Here is a 26,524-nt window from a genome sequence, read left to right as displayed (position 1 = left end):
TAAAAATAAATAAATTAATAAACAAATAAATAAATAAATAAATAAATACAAATAAATATATAACAAATTATTTTAAAAAATACATTAATTTATAATTAATTTTCTAGAGTATTTATTAATATAATATTTACTTGAGTTATAATTCTCGCTTTTCGCACTTCAAAATTGAGCGGCATTAAAAATCAGCTTCTCATTGGAACGTCGCGTTGGCGGGGGATCGGCGCGTTCACCTTTGCAATTCATGTCGAGGGACGTGGTTGTAGAACTCCTTCAACCTGATGATGAGCTAAAAGCTCGAAATCCGGATCGTTTGAAAACAACTTAACGTGAGTAGGAACTATCTTTTTAAAAATATTTCACATAGTATCTTCTGGCATTTTCATATTGTTTGCAATTTATGATATTTTACGCTCAACTCTTCTCCACAAGTGCCACAAAAAAGAAACTCTCCCTCCTGACATGAAGAAATACAGTGTGAGCCTATAATGCCCAAGCCTAAATCTAGCATTGATAACCTCGTCTTGTTTTGAATGTGACATTATCATCTACCGTTGGTTAGAATTTTTCTCGGGAACAGTTTGTGTGGGTTGGTGGACGGGTGTTGTGTATACGGAATGTACATGAAATAATTAAGGAGGATATACCTTTTAAGATTTTAAGGTGGTTTTTTGGGAACAGACCGTTTGGAATATGAATACATCCTGTACATGGATCTGCCCGGGTACATGTCTGTTCACAGCAAGTTCTCTTGTTTCGGCCAATTCCGAATCGGCGAGTGCTTAAAACACATTAGGGGCAGTTCCTCGTAACAACTTCCATGTTTTATAAGGCAGTCGCTCCGGTAAACATAGAGGGTTGAATTTTCCCTCGGTTTCGCCGCTTTTCACCGGCTCAAGGCAAAGCGGAAAGTTTGCTTTGCCCATTTGAATAAAGCCAGGTAGCGATCCGAAAAGCCGAGATATATCAGCCTCCCGGTCGGGTTCCAAGGGATAACGATTTGCGGGCAATTGACCCAAACGGAAGTAGGAACAAAACGCAAAATTACTCCAGGAGAAACGAGAGGGACCGTTCTAATATTTACATATTTATTAGCTTTCCACTTTCAATCCTGATACAAGTCAAATCGCTCAGGGACTTTCCGGATCTCACGCTCTTCGCGCCATTTCGCATAAACGGCTTTAAAAGTTGCCAAATCCTCTCGATAGAAAACTATCGGAGTGGCTGAGTATTTCGTCCGAAAGAACTTACTAAGCTGTAAAAGAGGACTAGTTCAACAGTTAAATGGAAGAGGAGCCCGAGGGGGTTGGAAAAAGTTTTTCTAAGAGACACCCAAGGCACAAGGATTTGTATTTAAGGAGCCACTTTTAATTACTCCTTGGGATCGCAATTAACTTTCCTACGACTGAACATGATTTCCGTTTTGTTAGTAAAATCGGCCTTTTAAAATTTATCACAAACCGCCCAATCGAGTCGAATCATGTTTGATTAAATAACGTTCTGTGGAATTAACTTCTTCAAAAACGCTTCGTTAAAAAAGCTTAGTAATCTCCTATTCCCAATTTTGTGAGGCCGCTTTGCAGTTTGCTGGTTTAAATCGATCCTTAGACACTTTCATTTCAGGTTTATTATCCTAACAGCCTCTGAACGATCTCGCAATACCAATATTACAATGTCTTTCTTTTTACGATGGTTCGCAACAGCAGAGGTTATATCAACTCTCGGGGGGGGGGGGCCGCTGTATTCGAACCCGCGACCTTTACCTTACACTGCTGAGGGCCGCGTCAACGCCTAAACCACCACGCGGCTACCGACGCCCCTATACAATGTCTCTATTCACTGTGTGGTTAGTTTGACTATTCGGTTGGACTTAAGTAGGCACTACGGACAATTTGATGTTCCTTTTGCATTGTGCAGCAAAACCGATAAAAGTAGGAGCCCAATAGGATTTTAAAATGTATAAATTTTTGTATTTAGTGGTAGTATAACATTAACTGAGTAAACATCACTTTTATTTATTTATTTTAGTACTGCATCCATCGGCCATTATGGCGTGAAGTTAACGGGAGACTCTGGAATTGCAGAAGTTACAATCAGATGGTAGCGAGACCCGCATGCGCTTCAGTCTTCCATGAGGGTTGGAAGGAAGGGTTGATTTGGACAGGTTGCAAACTAATGGGTTGCATTGAGAGGATAGTTTCCAGTGAAATTTATTTTAGCGGGTATGGGCCAGATCGGAGTGGATCGTATTGATTGGTGATGTAGAATCAGCAATTGTGCGAAGGATTTTGCATTGTAGGGACTGGATTTGTTAAGGTTGGAATGCTTGACTGCCCTGTAAATTTCAAGTTCGTAGGTCCAATTCGGGGTGATTAGGGTAGGGTACAATAGTGTTTTCTTAAGAACTGTCAGTTTAGATCTTTTATCCAGTAGTTTTTTCAGCTTTTTATATCAAAGATTACAGTCAATTCGTTTTAATCGTGTGTGTGAATTAAACGTAAGTCTTTAGTCCAAATAAAAAAAGGGCGAGTTTTACGATGTGTTGAGATTTTTGATTATTTACCTTGATTCTCCACTATCCTAGCCAGGTTTCAAACATATGATGAAGGGATCGGAAGTTGCGGATAGAAGATGAATGTTTGTGGAGAGGATGGCAGCGTCATCGGCGTAAATTATAGTCCTGGCAATTGGAGATCAGCAGTAAAGAACGTATAAAGTAAGGGAGCAAGTGTGCTTGGGGACGATAGCTAAAATTGAAAAAAATGGAAGAGCAAGAGGTGCCTTGGGTTATTTGGACGTTTCAGTTTATTAGGAAGGATTTGAGGATAATGTACTACATAAACAAAGGATGCCGTTTAGCCTCCAAGGCGTCGTGCCATACTCGATCAAAGGCTTGGTATATGTCAAGGACCAGCAGTCTTGTTTATGCTGGGCGGAGGTGCCGATGGTGCCGACAAGGCGGTGAGGGTTTAAACAAGTCGAGTGGTAGCCGCGGACACTGAATTGGTGATTGCCGATTTAAGGGTTCGATGATAATGTGTAGGCGAAGAAGAAGCTTTTAGAATACTTTGCTGAGGATAGGGAGAAGGCTGATAAGACGATTTGAAGAGGCGAGGTGGGTGGGTTTTTTAGATTCAGCTATTTACGTAGAAGAGAACTTCCAAAAAAGAGGAAAGAAGGAGGTTCTAAGGTTATTGTAGAGGAATAAATACTACATACTTTTTTTTGGGAAATTGCTGAAAGATATTTGAGTTCACGAATCGTTAATCTGAATCGGACGGTTAATCATGACCCGACTGACGTCTTTGGGAGTAAAAACCTTCGATGGGAATGAGAGTGGAAGGGGGGCATTTAATCTTCATCAATTTTATCAATTTAGTGTTGATATTGGATGACAGGGTGAATACTGTTTACAGGTATTGTTTCAATAATTGAGCTTTCTCCTTCTTAATTCCTTAATCTTGTGTGATCTTGTACTTGGGTGAAATAGCGTGTTTCAAATGTAAAGATTTATAGATTTATAAATTTTACTTCTGACGGTTATTTTTATCGTTTAGCTTTCCTTCAATTTAGATCTTTCCATCCATTCCGTGTAACTCAAATGTGGTAGTGAGGTGAACTGTGTGTTTGTGTGTAGTCATCAGATTTAAGTAAAAAATAGAGTGAAGAAATATTAGACGATATTTCTACGTAAAAAAATAATGTAACTTTGTAAAAATCAATAGAAAATTAACAAGGCAGCCTCAGGTAAGGGGTACAACCAAACGAAAATATAAAATATGCGTTGGTAAATGACGCCGAGTGAGACTCTTTAGGGAGCGTCGCCAATCGTCAGTAAACTATTAGCCGTAGTAGTCGGACATGTTTCTATTTGCTCTGGGGATTTTTCAAATTATTTTTAGTTTATACAAAGTCTATTTACAAATTAGAAACTTTCTGCTTTTGCATGAATCAGAAACATTTGACTATTTGAATATCTGACTGGATTTACCTCCTTGTGTTCAACACATTGGGGGATTAATGCCATACAGACAAACAATTTGTCGATAAGTGAGAGTGTAGCGAACTATGTAAATATTAAAAATAAAAAGAAAGTGGAGAATTATAAGCGGTAAAAAATGGGTTAAATAATCAACGGAATAATTCACCGTTCGTCGAATTAACCCATTAACAATAATTCCTCTATGTTTCGGGTTCCAGGGCTGAGACATGCGTGGTTGTCGGCATAACAGAGCTGAAGCGGGTAAAAAGAAGTGGCAAAAAGAGAAGGGTGAGGAAAACAGAAGGAAAAGTCAGAAAATGACAAGTGGAGCGCGAGGGAAAGCGATCCGAAGGCGAGAAAAACAACAGGTGAGCGGTCAGCTTCGATTAATCGAATTCAAACAGAGGGCGCGCTGGTAAACCCTTTTGGTTCGGGATGAAACCCTCAAAGTTAACCGAATATAGGGGTAGGCGCTATTTATATTTCCATTTAGCAAATGGCCGTCTTTCTGACTTTATCATCCTCTGTGCATGCTGTGACAACTCAATTGATAGTATAACATACTAACAATTTAACGAAACAATTCTCGAAAAACGACATTGAGTGGATATTATGTAAAATTCACTTCTACGACTGACGATCTTATAGATAAAGGAATATATTTGCAAAAAGCTTTGACTTTTCGGCAGTTACAGTCCTTCGCATTCTGCCGCATCTTAATTCCTTGCAAAATAGAAACTCCGAGCTATACATGAATAATATACGTATGAATAATAATGATAAATACATTGGAAGAATTCAATCACAAGCACACTCAAACTTTTAAAGCGTACAGAAAAAATATTACAAGAAGAGAATAACAAACTAAGAACTGAACTATCTGCTCTAGTCAAATTAAATAACACTAATGTTGAAACCAACCAAACCTTCAACCAACACTTTTACATTTTGGAAATAACTTTTCCTATATGAATGTTCTAATAAATTTGATGCTCTTAATATTGCGGATGCCGCATCGGACGCCACCACATAAACGATATACCACGGCCTCTCGATGTATGAATTATCCGTGGGGTTTTCTTCTTTCGTTCTACCATGACTGAATCTTCTGATCTTCGTGGATTGCCTTGAGCTCAAAATTTGATTCTCGTATGAAGATAAACTCTAAGGATATGCCTGACTACGCTCTTTCTGTTATTGTTAAATAGGTAGATTTCTCAAAAATTAATACGGATGACATTATCATCATTGTCGCTGGCAGCAATAATATTGATTATAATATAATTTCAAGATTAAAACGCTCTCTTTTGAAGTTTATATTTCGTAAACATGTGTACAAGTTGATTTTCATCGGTCTCCCTTCAATTATAATTTTCCTCATTTGTCTGTTATTAACCAAATTATTTATAAAGTCAAAAAGATCATATCTTGTATATATGGTAATTTTCAAATCTTAAGTTTGTAAACCTTGATTTTATTAATTCACACGTTGTTGTAAGAGGTAACAATTCGTTCTTTACTGTAGAGTTAGATTTGTCTTGATTCATAAAATCAGTGCTACCATTAAAAATATCTTAAATGACTCACGCTTTCTCCAATTGGTAGCGATTACCCACCCCCTCATTTAAAAAACGACCAGTTCCAGTCACCATTTCAAATCCCATAATGCAATGCCCCATGGATCATCTAAGACTCAATATGAATATTCTCTTAATATTTATTGTCAGAATTTTGAGAATTAAATTCATCATTTATTAATTCGGTTCTTTCCTGCAATTACAATGTTATAATTTTATTAGAAACTTGGCTGTATGAAGGGATTCTACTTCTGAATTGTCCTGTAGTGACTGTGTTGTGTATCGTAAGGATCTTACTCTACTATTGGTAAGAAGAGGGGTGAAGGCGTCATCGTGGCAGTTAATAAAAGTTTTGACTCTAGACGTCTGGATTCTCCTCTTTTCCCCCATTCCAGGCATTTATATGTTTCAGTTGAATTGAATAATCTCGGTGAGAAAATTATTATTGGCTCTTGCTATACTGCTCAAAAACGAATAGGGATATTTGTAATTTTTCTTATTCCATTAATTTTAATTAAATTAACAGACATATTCTTGTTAGTTGGATAAAACAAAATAGAAAAAAAAGGTTAATATTAATTTTTAATAACGGATTTACCTTGGATAGTAAACATGAAGGTTACTCATTTTGTAAATAAATAGCTTTTCTCGTCTTTTCTCCATTTTAATCTAGTTTTATTCCTTTTAATCATGGAAATACATTATCTTGAACCAGAAGTTTCCAATATTATTGTGAGAATGAGCCATGGAGGTCACTGGCAAGTGGATATCGCATAGGCATTTGGCGTCTCTCAGAGCGAGGTTTTAGCCAGATTCCGAGAGCTGGATGGCCAATAGGCGGCCTGGTAGTGGATCTGAGCGCATTACGACGATACGGGAGGACAGAAATATTGTTATTGCTGCATGATGAAATCATTTCTATAGTGTCCGCCAGATCCTAACTAAAGTCAAAATTCGTAATCATTCGTGGGAAGTTATGTGAGGCCAACTTGTGTGGCCTATTGAGACGACCTGCAGTAACAGCCCGCCACCAGCAACTGAGCAGAATATGGTGTAGCAAGCGCCTTGAAGAGAACACCAATTGGAATGCTGTTATTTTTTATTTTTATTTACAGTCCAAACAAGTCAGGTACCCAAGCATAGGACAGTCAAGCAACACGACAAAACAACCATTATAGTATATCCTACTAAAAAAGGATATAAAAATAGCAGCAAAGAAGCTCTTACACTTTTAACAAAAAATCAATACTATAAATAGATTAATAAATAGCACAACAAAAGTAATAAATAAATCCTCTATTACATTTTAAAGAACGGTCAATATTTTTTTTAAAAGGTCTGAAGGGACGAGGAGAAGGGGTCCGCACTGAGAGCGAATTTATTTAAGTAATGCACATCTGTGGAGATTGAAGACGGTAACCTGGCCCTATGCCGTGAAGTACCAAACAATTCATGAGCCCGTAGTTGACGCTGGGGAACCCTAATGCCAATACAAGATAATATCTCCTGGGAGTCAATAAAATTATTTAGGATCTTCCACAGAAAAACAACGGAAACCAAAACTCTTCTATCCTCCAGAGAATCCAGGCCTACTAGAGCAAGGCTGGCTTCATAGGAGCAATGATAGTAGTTCCTGTGTTTTGCATAATGTGTAATACAGGTAAAGGTGGCCTTTCTCTATACCATTTCTATCATTTAAGACCCATCTAAAGAACTCGGCGGCCAAACAACACTGGCATACTCTAGGTGACTGCGCACCAGAGATTGATAGAGTAATTTTATTGCAAAAGGGTTCTTAAAGTCAACAGTTTGACTGAGTACGAATCCTAAATTTTTAAACGATTTATTTCTAATGGCATGGATATGGTCCCGAAAATAACAATTCTTATTAAAAATAACCCCGAGGTTCGGTGTTTATTGATGAGTCGCGTTTTTGTTTGTGCAGTGATAGCAGGCGCCGAAGATCCCCAGATCTTGCTTCAGTGAAGTTTGGAGAAGGCGGTGAAATGGTCTAGGCAGGGATTTACCCTGGAGGACGAACTGGACTCCATATTGCTGAAGGCACCCTCACCCAGTCAGTTATATCCAAGAAATTATCGAGGAATAAATCCCTGAAACCAGGGATCTCATTGGCAGGGATTTTTGATTTCTGGATGCCAATGCGAAACCTCATAGAAGCAGAGTTGTTCATCAATTTTAGAATACCTAGAAATTTCCCATTCTCCCCAATTGTCTCCATACCTCAATCCCATTGTGTACAATGGGGATGCGTCGGCAACTAACCTGCATCATATAAGTGCACAGTTGCAACATCTATGGAGTGAATTCCTTATGAAATTAGTGACAATCTTATTATATGTCTACTGGTCGCTTGTTTCAACTGCCCCTTGGCACAAGTTCCTTTCGAAATGCTTCTTGCAAAAAAACTCTCCACCTGTCTTGGTCAGTTCTTGAGTATGCTAGTTTGGTGTGGTCACCTCGTATAAGACTCATACTGCTAACATGAAACGAACATAAATTAAAGCGTGTAAATGTTTTTTTGTTAAATCTGGACTTAGTTTCTCATCACATGATGCAGCCTTTAAAGTTGTGATTTCAGTTTCGTTGGATTCACTCCGATCGGTTGGTTTGTGATTTTTGCGTGGAAGTTTGTTATCGAAATATTCGATGCCCTAAAATTTTTAAACTCCCTAACCATAATCTACAATTTTATGAACTATTTTTTTCCAACTTCCAGTCCAAATTTGTAGTGGGCTAAATGTGCCGTCAGAATAACCGTTCTAGTAAATAAATTTAAAAATTGTGACCCATTTGCCGATAGTCTGCGAGTTTTCAAAAGGAAAATGTTTACATTTAAAAATTAAGAGAGAATGTGGTATTATTTTAACTTTAAATTTTAAACATTTAAACTCTATAATTTCATATTATTATTTATTTTGACTTTTATTGTTTTATTTATATGTATTTAGCTTTATTTTGTTACAATTGTAATTTAAAATTTTCATTAAATTTAGGCTGTTTTTATGATATTTTAGTCATAATAGTGAATATGAATTATATAATTGACTGTCGTGTCCTGCGGTTTTGTCCCTGTTAGGACAAAGTCGTTGGAGAAATAAATAAATAAACAAACAAATGAATAAAGCTGGCACGGCGTGCTCAGTGTACAAATGCCGACTACGGTGCTAGCCTCCCTACCGCTGCTGTCCCAGAACGAACGGGCATAATGAATGAATACACATAACAACATAACACACACACTTCTGTCGAAGAGGGCTCTCAGCTGACGGATATCACCTATACTCGATCTAATGTGACTGAACGCATGCAGCTTGCGAACGCTTCAAAAGGATATTTGAAACCAATCCGTTTGGTCTATCTTGCAGCGTTTGTAATAAACTTATCATCTTAGGTTTCAATAGTCAAAGGTTTTTTTTTCTTAATAACCTGCTTCGCGGGAGTCGGAACGATCAGATTGCCGAAGCGTACAGCCTACAAGGAGGCTGAGACTACGCTGACGGAGTCCCTAGAATGCGGGACGGGTGTTTTTCGGTGGTGTCCGCCTGGGCTTAACCGAAGGCATGGTCTCCTCTAGGGGGTGGTTAGAGATTCCACTAAAATCGAAACGCCCTGAGCGGATCCGGAAGTTTCGACGCTAGCGGAGCCCTACATCCAGGGAGATAGAGTTGACTTCTCTATATAGGGAGTGCGTGGAATGCATTTCGACCCTTTTTGGGCTCCCTTTAGGCGTGGCACAAGGTTGAGTGAACAATGATAACCCACCCCCTCAGAAGGGCAAGCGGGAGAAGTCGGCATGTCGGCATTATTGCAGGATGTGTGGGCTTCTACACCGAACCTCTCCGTTAAGCAGAGTTACTGTGCTCGGAGGTGAGTCGCTCCTAACTTCAGAACTAAACGTGTGACAAGACCTAGGTGCAGGTGCGTACGCTAAAGAACCTCCATGTTAATAGACATTTAAGTGGGAATACTCAAAGTTTGATTATTCGGGGTGGGGCTATTGAAAACAACAGCATATTCAAAGATTCTGACTCCATGGCAGGTAGCGAAACTTGGATGGATTGCGAGAACACTGTGCACCTCAACGGCTTCAAGCTAAGCAAAAGGATCCAATATACCTCTATTTACATTCATCAAACTTGTCCAACCGCTGGCCCGAGTATCAGCAGCCGGTTGTTCTGCAATCTGCAGAACCCTACAAAGCATCACGAGCTGCAAAGAAATAATCTGTGGTCTTTGCGGCTATTTCACCTTGAGAAAATATAACGTCGGCGATAAATGCCTGGTTGATGTAAAAGTATGAGTTCTGCGCTGTTTAACCTAGGAGACGTACATGTACATCACAAAATTTAGGTCAAAGATGGTAAGGTGGGTCTTTATCGATCCTCCTGCCATATTCAGTGAACTTGACAAAAATATTATTGTTTTTAGATTTTTCGACCAACTTATGCAGATAATGTTCTTTTATTTGTTATCAGGGGATTTGGTCAATGAAAGATAATTTCAATTTTAAATTTTAGCCCACCTTTCGGCACTTTATTGTACCTTCTTCTGGGCTTTATTTTTCGTAAACCTAAATTCTTTTAATTTCAATTCTTCACCTTTCCAACTATGAAATGACTAGACTAATTTATTCATCTATAAAAAAAATAAAAGCGTGTAATAATTACTAATTTTGCTGTTTTTACTTACACGCTAAGTTGGAAAGGTGAAGAAGAAAGTCAAAACTTTTTAGTGTTAACTTGAAAGTAAAAGAATTTAAGTTTATATACTTATGACCAAAAATCAAGTTTTCAAGACAATACAGTGCCAAAAGGTAAGCGAAGATTCAAAATTAAAAATAACTTTCATTGATAACATCCATGAAAACAGCCCAAAGAAAAATATTCTTATCGTCGTTGAATATTAGACGAAAAAATATCTTGTAACGTGTTCTTAAAATATATTTATAAATTAATCCATATGTATTTAGTAGTCATAATTGACCTATTAATTATTTTAATTAATTACACTTTAATCTGTGTTGAAATGAAAAAGTCATTGTCACGAGCTTTTTCATTCAAACCTAGACCTTAGATTAAAGTGTAATTAATGAAAATGTATTTATATTTATTATTTTTTACAATTATAAATCCGCTCAATCTCGTCGTTAAAGGAGGAATAAATAATTGTTTCTATTAATATTTAAAGCCCAAAAGTTTTTCTGAATTTAACATTCAGAAATATCGAGGAGTGCTTAGTTGGTTTAAAGGATTAGACGGTCCGATAAATTTTCAAAGGCAGAAATCCCTCCCGTTCATTTTTAAGTAGAAACGTCAATTAAGCCGACTTGCCTGCTAATGAAATGGCAACTTTTTCCCAACATATGAACCAAATCGACCTCTGATCCCCTCTAATTGAGTTTCGTACCCGAGGCTCCCCGAATTGAAAACAGACCCGATATGAAAAAGGAGGGAAAACTTTGGGGCAGAAAAAAAATCATCCACGATTAATTTTACTCCCTTTAATATGAGTCAATACCAGAAGTTAAATCCGCTAAATAGGCAATATTTAGCTTTGCGAAAAAAAAATCTTTCCTTTTATGACATTGAAAAATTAATCATTTCTAAGCGGTCTAACAAGATTTTAGATAATAGTAATTTATTTTATTATTTATCTTGTCGGAAAAAGAGAAAGAGTCAAACCTTTGGCGAGAATAGGCGAAGTTCTTTTACAAAGTTGTAGTGTTTGATTAAAGACGTAGACTGGAGCATTAGTTATGCTGCCAAGAACTTCGCAATGAAATGCTCGGATGTGGTTGAGACTAAATTGCTCGGTAGTACTCCAAGAGTTTTTGCGAAAGAAAAGTATTGATGCTTGTACTCTGTTATTCGTGTACTTGTATATTTTATACTATTAGCAGCTTTTCAATTCATTAACCTTTAAGTGAGGTATTGGTCGTGATAAAAACGTTAGTGCCACGAGCGGGATTCGAACCCATGACCTTCGGCTAAATACGCCACTGCTCTACGACTTGAGCTATCGCACTACGACCCGCGGGGACACCAACTTCCCATACTAATATCGATAAGTTAATTCGCCGACGCCTTCAAAACTATATTCAACTAATTCACGTTTTTAGTTGAGATTAAAAAAAATTGAAAAATATTAATTGGTCAAGCGAACCACGAAAACTAGTGAATATATTCAACATTCCTTTTTTTTATTTTTTTCAAAATGATCCTTCAATCAATCTTTTTTATCGATATGATATTTTTTAAGAATTTTCAATTAATTAAACTTTATGCATGGTGGGTTCGAATCCCGCTCGTGCCATTAACTTTTTTATCTCAACTAAAAACCTTAATTAATTGTAATATATTAATTGGCCAAGCGGACCACGAAATTAGTTAATTTAGGCATGGTATTGGTTGAGATAAAAAAAAGTCAGCGTCACAAGCGGGATTCGAACCCACGACCGAACAACAACTTCCCATCTCATCCTCACCTTTTTGAATTTTTCCCTCTTTTTTGCCATTTTTCAAATGTCGTGTAATCTATTTGTTTCTTGGCGACAAATGAAATGGCCACGGAGAGCTTTAATGAAGTATACTTCGTTTTCCTTATTAAATCAATTAGGTTTTGTGCTCCGATTGACCAATTAAATTCTTTTCAATTAATTGATCTTTAAGTAAAATCTTGGTCGAGAAAAAAAGGTGAGGTTGAGATGGGAAATTGTCCGAGAGGGTCGAAGTCACCATAGTTCGAGTGGTAGAGTAGCGGCGTATTTAGCCGAAGGTCGTGGGTTCGAATCCCGCTCATGACACTGACTTTTTTTATCTCAACTAAAAACCTTAATTAATTGAAAGATATTAATTGGTCAAGCGGACCACGAAAACTAGTGAATTAGTAATAGAAAAGATAATTTGTACATCAGGATGGCAGACGTCAAAATTCCCAGTACAATGACCAAATTGGTTGAATATTTGGAATTTACATACCATATTTCAAATTATGTTTCTTTTTTTTAAATTTTATTAGTTAATGAACCATTTTTGGCTTATAAAGTAATAAGTTATTTCGCTAAAGGTCATTACATTTTAGTCACGCTTTAACACGTTGGCAAGGTTTCTCATGTGTCTTGTCGCTCTCGACGTCTCTTCCGAATGATGATATGAAAGGGTGCCTAGAAAACAAAGGCTTCAGGGAAAAGTTAGACGGATCCGGGAGTAGTTGGTCCGTTGGTAATTTATGTTGGACAACTAAATTCGTCTGGGCACCCGTCCGAATGCGTAACGAAACAGCAAACACATCCTCGGCAGTTTTAAATAAGCCCTCCTGCCTCCTGCTCAGAAGGGGTTAATTCGGCTTAGTGTGTATTACAATGGAGTAGGGCACCTTTGTGCTAATGTTAACCCTTTGTGCTCCACTGTTCATCGAATAGGGTGAAATTTTACATTTATCGATCGCACGCCTACAAAGACGGTGAGAAACGTTGGCGCAATCGACGATTGAAATCGATCCGGCTTTTCACAATATTGTCTCAATCTTTTCAACGAATGTGATTTTTATCACCGATCATGTTTTCACCGCCATGGCTCAAGTCAAAAAGAACAGTCTTACTTCCTGTAGATAGGGAGGAGGCTTGGACTTTAAATTCTCGGCTAATTGCCGTCATAAAGTCGCCAAGTCCGGGCGCTATTACGCCCAGGCTATTAGGTAAACAATGTTAATAATAAAATACTGGTAGGAGAGAAGAGAGGGTTAGAGCTCCCAATTACAATTTCTCCCTCTCGCCCTCTTTCTGACATTAATTCCTGACTTACGCTTCCGTTAATAGTATTTCCTTTAAGCAAAGCCTCCGCATCCTGTTTGGAAACGATTATTTAACAGTGATTTACGACAAGCCTTCTGATTTATTTAAAATTATTTTATCTATTGTGATTTGGTATGTCGTATTGAAAATACAAGAAAAATGTTACAACAATGTTATAGAAAGCTTGTGTGAAAATATCGCTTTAATATTTTATACCCAAAGTCAATTGAAAATAGAACATACATATACATTGAGAGGTAAAAAAGTGGCCTCCCTTAATATTTTTAATTACCCCTTAGACAATCCTCCATCAATTATCTTACACAATATTTGATCCGTTTTAAAGGATTAGAAATAAATAAAATCGCAGATAAAATCTCTCACTTGTGTTTACAATTGGATTTTGTAAATAAATCTTTAGATAGTCAATCCATTCTTTGTTGGTTTTCCTTTAAAGTTTTCTAATGTCCCTGGAGTTTGATCGAGTTGTACCATTTTTAAGTTTTAAATTTGTTTGAGTGATGGTTTTAAGTAGTACTGATTCGGCTGGAATCATAGCATTGTTCGAAGATGGAAGACGTCAAGCGGATATGGTCAGAGGTTAACATTCCCAGTTCAACTGTCAGAAGGGTCTTCCATCGCAACCAGGTTACTGGAGGCCTTACTCAAGAAGGCATGGATTAGGTCCATCGTGTCACCTTTCAGAGAGAATATGATTTTATTGTTTCGAATGTACTCCGTAATCGACATTCTACCGCTGTTGGGATCAAACCACGACTTTAACAAGTTAGAAATATTAATGTCAGTGTGTATCCAGTAAACAATAAAAATTAAAACTTATAACGATTACATTTATTAGGTTTCGTGGTCCGCTTGACCAAATAAATTCTTTTCGATTAATTAATATTTAATTAAGGTTTTGGTCGAGATAAAAAAAGTAAGTAACAGGAGCGGGATTCGAACCCACAACCTTCGGCTAAATACGCCGCTTCTATACCACTTGAGCTATCGTGACCTAGATCCACTCGGACCCTAACTTCCCATCTAAACCCCACCTTTTGAATTTTCCCTCGTTTTTACCATTTTTTCAAATGTCGTGTAATCTATCTATTATCGGGGCCAATGAAATGGCCAGGGACAGCTTTAGTGAAGTATACTTCAGTTTGCTTATTACATTCATTAGGTTTCATGGTCCACTTGGTGGAGGGTGGGGTTGAGATGGGAAGTTAGTGTCCGATTTTGACCGATGTCACGATAGCTCAAGTGGTAGAGCAGCGGCGTATTTAGCCGAAGGTCGTGGGTTCGAATCCCGCTTGTGACACTGACTTTTTTTATCTCGACCAAAACCTTAATTAAAGACTTATAACGATTGCAAATGTGTATGTGAACTTCAAATATTTAAGCGATACTGATTCGGCTAGAATCATAGCATTGTTCAAAGATGGAAGACGTCAAGCGAATATGGGCTTAACATTCCAAAAACATCTGTCCGAAGGGTCTTCCATCGCTGCCTAGATAATGGAGGTTATTCGAGAAGGCACGGATCAGGTCATCGTGTCATGTGTCAGAGAGGGGATGGTTTTATATTTTCGAATGTACTCCGTAATCGATATTCTACCGGTGTTGAAATCAAGCAATAACTTCAAAATATTAAAAATGTTAATGTCAGTTCATGCACTGGAAAGCAAAGAATTTCAGAAGCTGGATTACGTTCTAGAAGGCCTGGCACTGGTCAAGAACTTTTAATAAAGCCCAGAACAGCTAGATTAAGTTTCGCAAGAAATCACATCAATTGGTCTGAGCAAGATTGGACTAAAATCTCGTTTTCCGATGAGTCAAGGTTTTGTTTGAGCACTTCTGACGGCCGAAAGAAGAACAGGAGAGCGATATATCCCCGCAACATTTTCACATCGGAGCGCCTCTGGAGGTGGTTTACGGTTTGGGTTTCCATTTGTATGAAAGTCGCATAAACTTGATCTTCATCTTGGATTCCCTAATAGCTGCGCGATACATTGAAGATGTGTTATCAGAAGAGGTTGTTCTTTATATGCCACTAATTGGCGACGATTTTATTTTTATGGATGACAATGCAAGGGCCCACACAGAGATGGTTGGTAACTTACTTGGAACGGACTTCAATTATATGTTTCGACGGGCCAGCATACAGTCCGTAACTTAGAACATATCAAACACCTTTGGAACGAATTGTCAAAGAGGTAAAATTTCGCCCAGTGATGCCAGTGAATTTGCAGAATGGCCCTGTTGGAAGAGTATAAAAATATCCACAGCACTACATTCAAAACCTTATAAAATCGAAACCACGTCTAATGGGAGAAGAGGAGGAAATACTCCGTTCTGAATTGAATATTTTCTGCATTGTATCCATAGCAACATTTTTGGTAAAGTTGTAACTCAGTTTAATTTTTTTAGCTGTATCTCATATTTTTCTTTAAAAATTATAAAGATTGCAAGTATTTAATAAAAATACTTAATGGACATTGGCCATGGTTTTGGTTACTCTATTTTTTTGATAGGTGCATATTTATATTTGAATTTCGTTACTTTTATGAATTGGTATTATACTATTTTTATTGCCTGTTCGTTTTTGAATTGGACACTATATTCACAATGTTGATGGGGAGAGTTGATCCAAGAGCGACCAGCATCAGAAATAATTCCTCCCTTTGATGACTTTCCTTGGGCATTCTAATCATCCGACCATCCCTCATTACGCTCTATCGTCTGACTCACTCTCTTTCTATTTGATCGCTGGGGGGCATTCGATGGGGATATTGCGACTCATCCGTACTGAAGAGAGAAAAATCTCCTTCTGGTCGTCACATAGGTTGCCTTGTTGCCAGGATGGTTGGAGAAGACAAGGAAAACAACTTCTCATATTTGACAAAGGAGACCATATGAAGAAATGGAAGACGACTCGGTATGACGAAGAGACGAAGATGACGGCGACGAGTACCTACAGGACGACCGGAATGGATATTTTCGTCATTCGGAACAGAATCAGGATGTCTGAGAGGTATCCCCATCGAATGCTATCGCCTAGCGGTTAAACAGAAAGAAAGTCACCAGTCGAAAGCACGTAGTGACTTGAAGTAGTCCTTTGTTGTGTGTGTGTTCATAACAGGAATGTTTGGTTAACTGGAAACATAATTTGTTATTCGCTGACGTGTTTTTTATTCATATTGCCTCCTCCCTCCCAGCAATCCCTAGATACATTTATTGCCAATTTCCTCGTAAATACCTTTTACAAAAGGACATCACTGGTCTGTTGGTGCAACTAGCCTCATTGGAATGCCATGTAGTGCTGTACACTTTGACAGTCGATCCACACAGTCATTAAAACGGTTCGTACTGTGGCCCTTAATCCTCATAAGGTAAATCTTTTTGTTCTCTTGGAGCATATTACACAATAAAAATTTCATTTCGTTAAATAGCAGGTACAATTTTTGAATTATGCTTCCTAAAGCGGCCCAGACATTCCGCCTGTCTGTCACAGTAATGATCTAGTTCCTAGTCAGCGTATTGTGGATGGATTTGCGCGCTTCTCTAATGGCCAGACACTCTGCTACGATCATGCTCGTTATATGGGGCAACGTGACCTTCTCCCCATGTTGGTTCCCTATGTCCAGGAACGAAAATTCTAACCTGATTTTGCCTTTAGAACCATCCCTTTAAATGTTATATCTTTATAAAACAAGCCAACAAAATGTAAACACCTTTGATTTTAATTTGACTCCCTCCTAATCTGTCATAGTGCACTCATCAGTCATCTCAACTAAAAACCCATTAAATTAATTGCGATCTGAGTACAAGCGTTAGAGACTTGCCCAGTCATATGACAACAGTAAAAAAAAACTTCATGAAGTTGATTTCGTTCGTGATTTCCTTCAATGGAACTAATTGCAAGAGGAAACAAGTCGCCGAAACGGAATGTTCGGTTAATGACATTCGCCACTTTTAACGCGAATGTTTTTTCTTGTTTAGCCGTCCGTCATACTGTGTCTGTAATTGTTTCGTGAACACGTTCTAAAATCAACTTGTTAGGAAGAACGGCTCAAAATGACTATTTTGTAAGAACTCAATGTACTTTCTGAATAAAAAAATCGCTCCTGAAACAATTATCAATGTACAGTACATTCCCAAAAATTTTTTAGTTAAGGGACGGGACAAAGTGTTGCGGGTTGTATTTACATGGTATGATGGGGGGGCGGAAAGGGTAACCTAAGGGGCATTTTCTCAGTAACCACTGAACCATTATTGATGAAATTGGGTACACATATTTCTCTGTTATTACAATCAAGTTTAGCACGCGCTTTTTTGAAAGTTTCGTCTGAAAAAACCTGCAGCAAGAAAACTTTTCAACATATTTTTCTAATATTTAAGAATTTATTTCTCCGAATATAACGTATTTTCGAAAAAGCTCTCCTAGAAGTGTTTAAAGCCATTTCATATTTCCGCATAAAAAAATTTGAAACGCATATCTTAAACGGGTTGGCAGATTTGGTCCCTTTTGTGTCAAAAAGCCTTACTTTTCAGGGCGGCTGTTTTTCTGACTTAATTCCCCAAAAGTGACGTTTCATCGTTATTTCGCATTTCCTATCGATTCTACTACTATGAGCCTTTCGGAAACTTAGTTGTGAACCTGTTTCCATTTTTTTAGGTCTTTTCTGGGAATTTAACCTGGTTTGCTATTGTGAAAACACATCATGGAAAGAGGTAGTGCTCAGGAAAGAGGTAGTGCTCAGGAAATGGTGCTCGCTCCTGGAATAGGAATTAATAATTCAGAATTTTTTGAACTAACCTCTAGTGATCCAATTTTAAAAATTCTTGAACCACATTATCTACGAAAGGGAATAGTTTTTTAAGCCAATACAATTTTTTTGATTAGATTGACTTGCAACACTTTGATGATAGGATTTTTCTACTTTAGCTGATAGATTTGTCTTTTTGGAGAGGGAGAATGCGGAAGAAAACGTTATGGTCGACGGTGGGAATCGAACCCACGACCGCGTGGTCAACGAGCCGAGAGTCTGAAACGCATAATAGGACTTAGCGAACGTAAAGATTATTGCAGATGTTTGCGTGTGCAACTTTTTGTACAATAAGGTTTGTTTTAATATGTGGATTGGTGATATGCTATTATCTGCTGTAGGATCGGGGTATATTTTCTCAAAAAGCATTGGTTACGGTGAGGGAAGAAAATTATGATAAATGGCGTACTGCATCATCTCTTAAACTTCAGAACTTGTAAATTTCGCAAGAGCAGCATTGCCATTGAAATGAGATCAAATAACCGATTTAGGCGAAATAAAATTTAATGACTTTTTTTTAATATTTGCAATATATTACAACTAACTTCATAACTGATGATGATTGGGAAAGCTTTGTGAAATTTGCGATAACGAGAGCGGATTTCATCTTAGACGAATTGAATATTTTTTAAGACGGCATATGTAGTTACATAAAACGGAGCACCAAGGATTTTTCGTAAGATTAAGGACTGGGCAGTTTGTATGCGGCGGTTGTTGGAATGGTTGGCTTAACGCCACATTTCAAGTCCGTAAGTCCATATCGGCTTAACTATGATGTTGTAAAGCAGCATTTTATTTTTGACAGTTAAAAAAGAGCGTTTGTCAAGAAGTCGTGCAAGTGCCCTGAATTCATAACTTGACCTATGAGAAAAATAGTTCAAAGTCATTTTTTAATTATTTGATTAAATAATGGATTTGTCATTATAATATTCGGTACGACATTTCTTCCTCATTTTGTAAATATAGGCACAATTTCGAATTTTCTGTAATAACTGAGTAATAATGGATATGTACATTTCAGTGTATGGAAGAGACGTGTCAAATAGGCAAACGTCATCAATCCCCATACCGTACTTCCATTATCTCATATTAAAACTGATTAACCGACTTTCATTAAAAATATGTACACTTTACTTAATATCTTGACTACAAAATAAAAATAAATAAACCAATATATCCGGAATACAAGGAAAACTCGCTACTGTTAGATAGAAAGTTACTTTACTTATTTGTTCCACTTTATCATCAAAGTTATTATGTTTCTTTCGTATACGAACAGAACTTACATAATCATAAATATTTATTTTCCAGTACTATTATTTAACAAAAAGATCTCTTCCCTGAACAAGTCACCACACAGTAATGTATTTATCTTATTACTAACCGAGTTATAGTTATTCTAACTTCACAAATTTCGTGGTCCGCTTGACCAATTAATATATTACAATTAATTAAGGTTTTTAGTTGAAATAAAAAAGTCAATGGCACGAGCGGGATTCGAAATTGAAAAATGGCAAAAAGGAGGAAAATTCAAAAGGTGGGGTTGAGATGGGAAGTTAGTGTCCGAGTGGATCGAGGTCACGATAGCTCAAGTGGTAGAGCAGCGGCGTATCTAGCCGAAGATCGTGGGTTCGAATCCCGCTCGTGCCATTGACTTTTTTTATCTCAACTAAAAACCTTAATTAATTGTAACTTATTCTAACCTTAATTTTTTAAATATTTGTATTCGAAATTTATTATCTGCACACGATTCAAACCACTTTTGTACATAATTAGGTCTTGAGTTGTTATAAATATCGTTAAAGTGGGTATTAAATTTAAGAACCTTACTTTGAATTGACTTGATGATTTATTTGGTGAAAAGTAGAAGGAGCCAGGATAATATATTGGATATTGGCTTTGAAGGGCGTGTCGAATTGGCATTAAATTGATCTAACTTGCTTATATAACGAATTAACTTAGCATAACATAATAATCTTTATTTCGATTAAAAATTTGATACTAGTACAAAATTGAGTTGGGCACTAGGGCGAGTACATATTGAGAAAGTTATTTTATTAATTATTTATTAGTCATTTTATTTGTCGCAAGAAGAGCAAAATTTTTACAAGGAGAGAAATTTGTAGAAAATAACAGGAGATTTATACTGCATAAAGAAGATTAAATTTTGGAGAAAAATAAACAAACAAATCTAATAGCTTTAATCTCAGTGAGGGCATTTTATATTTCGAGCAATTTGGGCAGATTTTGTCTTTTATTAAGGGAATCAATTATGTAAAGTTATACATTTTTGGTTTTCTGATCTGTATATTAGAATATAATTTAGATTCCGATTTTCATGAAGAGAGCATGATAGGAAATTTGATTTGATTTGAATCTGATGAAAATTGGAGTTGATTTGAAAAATAGACAGTACAAAAAATTTTGAACCATGTTTTGTCTTTTCTCTATTAAAGCAAGTGGGTAAATGACTATCAGGAGAGAATTGAACCTTTGTCCATTTATATGTAGCGTTGGATGTCGGTCAATGGATTTCTGTAATTGGATGAACATCCTAATTAAAATCTTTACAACGTTCCAGATATGGTTCTGAACCGCCCAAATTACTAATTCGAATGGATATTAATTGCCAGATATTTGTCTAGGCTAAATGAGTTTTCAAATTTTATCAATAATTTTTTTGTATTGTAGCCCCACTTTAGGATTCCCAGATATACTGTGGACCGATCATCTTGATTATATAGGCTTGGCTGTACTTAAAGGCAGTGTTTGTGCCAATAAAATGGATATCGGGCACTCTGAACAAGACACAGAAGAATGACACATCAACACGGAAAGCAAACACTTTCAGCCCTGAAGATGATCTCAATAAAGATCGAAACGTTGGCACGATAAAAAAAATGTTTTTGTAAAGCCTACGTCACACCAGACCGAATCCCCCGATCTCTGAATAATCATAAACAAACGGTCACTAAACACCACATAAATGGATATCTTTATTTTCTACATGTCGGACGAGTCTATTATATAATGTTTGTGGATAGATCCGTCAGAGTGGGAAGAGCACATTTACCCAGAACTTTAGAATTTAGTCAAAAATAGTCACTTTTACGGGTAGAAAACCGGCCTAAGTTCGAATTTAGGTACTAATGCGACGAATTACTAAGAGTTAACCAACTGACGGTTAAAGTATTAATAACAATAAAACAACCGATAAGTTGTATGAGGTAAAATGTGTGCCTCCATTTTGCAAAAATTTAACAACTTAAATTTCCAGTATTAGGAAAGAACAGAAATAGTCGTATTTGAATTATAAAATTACTGCTGATAGAGAACAATTTGCTCAACTTCTGTTTCCGAAAGAGACAATTTTTACGAAAATCAAATAGAAAATTTAAGTTTTTAATTTTTAACTGTTAATACCAGATTTAAGAAAGTTCCTACTTTCCCAACGACAACCAACAAAGTATATTTTTTCAAAAAAAGTCAGTTGAATATCTAGTCCAATTCTATGATTATAGTACTGCTATTGATTATTCTACGGGAGTCCCGGTGTCTCATTTTGAGTGTCTGATCTCCAGCTAATTTTATAATATGATTCAATTTAATCATTAGCTAGTATGAAGTGAGTGAAATATCTAAACTGATGTCCATTATTGAGAGAAAAAAATGAGATTTTTATATTTTCTATCCAGATACTGAAAATTACAGTGTTTGCGTACAGTGTGCGTAAATATATTTCATTATTTAAAGAATGAAATTTAGGTTAAAGTGAAGTGTAAAAAGGAACTTGTTCATTACATACTTAATTATACAGAGCAGAATAAAATAGAAAAAAAGAAGCTGTATAAAAACCAAATTAAAAGTATTTTTAAAAATACATTTACCGCCTTTTATAGAACAGCATTGTTTTTGAACAAATTCAATATTGAATGGAAAAAAGTTGGGCATTTTTAATCAACATTATAACTTGCTAATTCTTTTCCCACGCTAAGCAGCCTTATTAAAATGCCTTTCAAATCTTTCTAATTTTCTCTCAAAAAGCCAATTTATCTGATCATTCCACGCGATAAAAAAAAAAAAAAAAAAAAAAAAAAAAAAAAAAAAAAGGAACACATCTGTAGTTTTATTTTTAGCATTGAATTTTATTGACGATAACGATTGGCCAAAATAATAGTGCAATTTATAATTTATACGTTTTAATGTAAAGATAAATTAAATGAGATTTACATTTTTATGAATAGATCGTAGTGAACTTTTACATATTTCCCTTCCGAAATGAATTGAATCATGAAGTCTATATCGTAACAAAAACTACTTAAATCCCGTCCATCAGTGGCTACTACTAAGGGTGGTGCAAAAACCAAAGCTAATTTACCGAGTTGTATAAATTCTAATTAATGTTGAAGTAATAATTTGTACAAACTCCTGAAATATGCTCATAAAATCCTATCTGTTAAAGCATTTATAGCAAACAAATCACTGTCATGATCTGCTAAATGTAATATCATATTATGTTCATGTAAATCTCCCCAATATTAAATCGGATAGAACAATATTCATATTTTCGCCAAAACGTAATGTTTAATACACTAACGGACAACTTCTCACCACTAATTTTATTTAGTTCAAAATTAAATCCATTATCTTTTTACATTATTTAGGTAATTAGGAGCTATCGTAACCCAAATAAACAGTAAATAATGCCTCGTTTATTTCCTTTGTTTACTTTTGTATTGATTAATTTCATTTGCACAAAAAGTAGCATTATGCCCTTCCATTCTGCTACGGCTAAATATCACTTTCGGTTAATCTTTTTCCTTCCTTGATTTAATTTAGTATTATTCGTATTTCTAATTCTTTTTCAATGACTCCAGTCAGGCTTTTCATAGAAACAGCGATTTACACTAGGATGCCAGGTCAAGATCGACTTAGGTCTACAGACGAGAGAGAGAGAGAGAGAGAGAGAGAGAGAGAGAGAGAGAGAGAGAGAGAGAGAGATTAGATTCATCCGTCATCAGGTTCTACGAAACCGTAGCATTACGGGAAATGCGATAAGAAATGATAAGACATGTCCGAAATGTTTCGATATCCTCCAGGACTGTAAGAAGAAGCACAATGAAAATAACACACCTAGATCGAGTTGTTTCTTAACACAGCTCAGACAATGGCCAAGCTTCAATTTGTACGGGTACAATGAATTGGGCATTGGAAGTTTGGGGACGAGTTCTCATAATAGATGAGTTGAGAGTTGGCCTCAAATCTTCTGATGGGCGTACTTTCATATGGAGACGCTCAGAAAAAGGTGGCATTCCATGTTAATTCGTTCATGTTACGAGGTGACATTTCCTTGGACGCTCGCACCGAATCGGTTGTTTTGCGAGGAACATCTCCAACTGCATAGATTTAATTACAAGGAATAATCGAAGAACATGTAGTGCCATTTGCCCCCACATCGGTTAGAGATGCTTGCTATTGCAGGATAATGCCAGACCCCACAGAGCACGTATTGTGGATGACTACCTGAATGAGGTTGGAATTGTGTGATTGATTGGTTTCGCTCGAAGAACCCAGTCGAACACATTTGGGACCAACTTAACCGACGAGTAAGATGGCGAAACCGAGTTCTTAACACACTAAAAGAGTTGGAAACAGTTATTCTGATAATGGGAAAGAATTTCTCAGAAATATTTTCCAGGGAATGCAAAGGCGTTTAACGGACGTGATTCTTGCTAGGGGTGAAAATACCCAGCATTAGCGGTGACAGTTAATAAACTTAAGATAGTTATGTAAGTTATTTTTTGATGTTCTTTACTCAATCTTAATTATTTTCTTAATTTTCTTAATAAATAATTTTCTTTTTATAAAATTAGATAATAAACATTTTCTTTTGAAATGTCTTATTTGTACAACCAAACCTATCTTTGGTATGCAAACTATGAGTGAACCTAAATGCATTAACTAGTGCGTTTGTTTTGTCCTTCGTTGTATTATTTAGTCGCTCATTTACGCATTGTCAGATGTGATGAAATAAAAATTACCAATCAACGATTTGACTGATCGGTTATTGCAAATTACGCATTTAAGAAAAAAAATCATGGAAATCGTTAGTGGTCTGTTATTTTGGTTGCGATTCGTTGGCATTATTTAATTATACCAAAGTGGTATAAATTTTATTATTATTTGTCGTTAGTTAACAAAATAGCACAAAACTCAACTTACCTAAAACAGAAGAAATGGCCAATATGGCGATAAATACTAAGGAACTCATTATATTTCACAGTGCTTTTGACAACCAGCTAGTCCATGGAACGATCTGAAACACGATATAAAATTGAACGAATAAATATCACGTGGAACCAACTGGATATTTTCTAATTATTATTTGTCTTTACTGATTAAAGTTAAACTAGTGCGGTTGGTATGATTAGATTAAACGAATCGTTCAATGCAAAAAAGGAACGTTTCGATTAGATTATTTATTGGGATATGTTTAATTGCATCGTATGGAAAAAATTGTTTCCGAAGGTCGCTTACTCAATTAAAAGACGCAGTTCGAAGAGAGAAGAGGAGCGAAGCCCCTTGGAACGAGTCACGGAACATACTGAGGGTATTAGGCGTCCTGCCGGTCTCCGCCAACCGCCCCCGACCACCCCCGGCACCGTCCTCTCTCACCCTCTCCTGCCTCTTTGACGGCCGACTCGGCCCGTGCCGCCCTCGCCCGAAACAACGGCCATCCTCCAACACTGACCCGACGCACTCTCTAATTATGCCTTTGGAGTCCATTCTCTCATAATCTCCTTTCGTCCTCAATTGCCTCCTGCCTCTCGACGTGCTGATTTACCCAAGCGGATAAAAAGTGAAATCAGGACGCACGGTTATTTTCTGATAATAGGCGTTAACGGGTCATGAACAAGACCAAATTGAGTGGATTCGATTTGTACATCTTCATCATAGAAAACGGTTAACTTTTATTAACGTACATATCTTCTTTTTTAATTTGTATAATCCGGTCAACCGAGAAACGACCTCGTCCATGCTGCAATGGAGAAATCCCACCGAAGACTTTCTGAAAAGGATAATTAAATCATTTTCGAATGTCATTTAGATGTTCTTCTTACTAACCAAAGGTTGTACAAGCCCTAAACATGTGCCATCAAATTCATTAGGAAAGTACGATTCGGTCTTTCAAGCAGAAATAGATGCCATCAACTGGCAGCCCTGGAAATCTTAAAAGAGTTTCAACTGGCAAAAACATCCTCGTAAGTTCTGATTGCCAAGTAGCTATTAAAGCATTGGCATGTAAAAAAATCACGTCAAAATTAGTCAGTGAATTCATCGAAAATCTCCAAAACCTGGGGAAACACAACAGCCTGATGACATCTTGGGTGCCGGGGCACAGGGGAATTTTGGGTAACGAAAAAGCAAACACATTGGCCAGGAGTATCTGCAAGACCATACATAGGCCTCGAACCTATACTTAACAGATAACAAAAACAAATATAGAATCCTCCATTGCAGAATGAATCCAAACAAAACAAAATGAGAAGTGGATAAACTCTAGCGGTGCTAGACATAGAAAATTTAGATGGAACAATCCTCATCAAGACTGGCAAAATCACTGCTGCAATTGGAGAAGACTAGACTCAGAGGAGTGGTAGGACTACTAACCGGTCACTGGCATCTGGGAAAACATCTACACAACATGGGCAACGATGATCTGCAGATTATGCAATTAAGAGGAGCCACCATATCATCTTCGAATGCAAAGCAACAGCTCAACCTAACAGACGAAAAAATCTACGAAATGAAATTGTAGCAGCGACAGCCAATGTCCCGATACTTCTAAGAATCTCAATCAATGTAGAGATTGAGTCTACTGCGCTGAACTAAGCAACTAGGAACGTACAGATAAGCCAGCACAAACCCAGCTTCCAAGTATACTTATTACCATAACATACCAACCACCAAAGGTGGAAAAACAATCTATTTATTATTTTTAATTTAATTCAAAAGCTTGAGGTAGTCCCGATAGCGACATTTTATCATTTTAGTCAAAAGTGCTGCAGTGCTTACCTTTTTACTTTTCCTGTGTGGCGTCATCCAATTACTTGAGTTTCCTCTGAGCCAACTTATCTAGTTCTTTTAGTTGCTAATTCCAGTTGTGGTTATATATATTTTTATTACTAGTTTAAATTATGTAGCCTGGGAGCTTCTCTGCCCGTATCAGGATACGAGAGGTAGAAGCTCAGGGACGGATCGCGTAAAAGCTTTTTTTCATTATATTTCTTTATTTTTTCACTTAGACAGGCCAATAATGTGTATT

The 26,524-nt window shown here is 36.8% G+C and overlaps 1 protein-coding gene across 5 annotated transcripts in view; it reads right to left on the bottom strand.

Annotated features, from left to right (window-relative positions):
* The window catches only part of LOC106660836 (lachesin-like), a 295,660-nt gene extending 270,834 nt beyond the window's left edge, over positions 1-24,826 (bottom strand). For 2 of the 5 annotated variants that reach the window (XM_014383809.2, XM_024225147.1), the window contains exons 1-2: positions 24,736-24,826; positions 24,421-24,514 (exon numbers count right to left, since the gene is read on the bottom strand). In XM_014383809.2, the coding sequence (XP_014239295.1) occupies positions 24,421-24,469 (49 nt within the window). In that variant the 5' untranslated portion in view covers positions 24,470-24,514; positions 24,736-24,826. The other 3 variants (XM_014383811.2, XM_024225146.1, XM_024225145.1) reach the window with 3 other exon arrangements.
* Between the last annotated feature and the right edge of the window lie 1,698 nt (positions 24,827-26,524).

Source organism: Cimex lectularius, unplaced genomic scaffold (genome assembly GCF_000648675.2).
Source record: "Cimex lectularius strain Harlan isolate CLEC.00 unplaced genomic scaffold, Clec_2.1 scaffold24, whole genome shotgun sequence".
NCBI classification, from domain to species: Eukaryota; Metazoa; Arthropoda; class Insecta; order Hemiptera; family Cimicidae; genus Cimex; species Cimex lectularius.
Note: the sequence above shows the minus strand (reverse complement) of the source record. Positions and strands in the feature narration are given on the sequence as shown.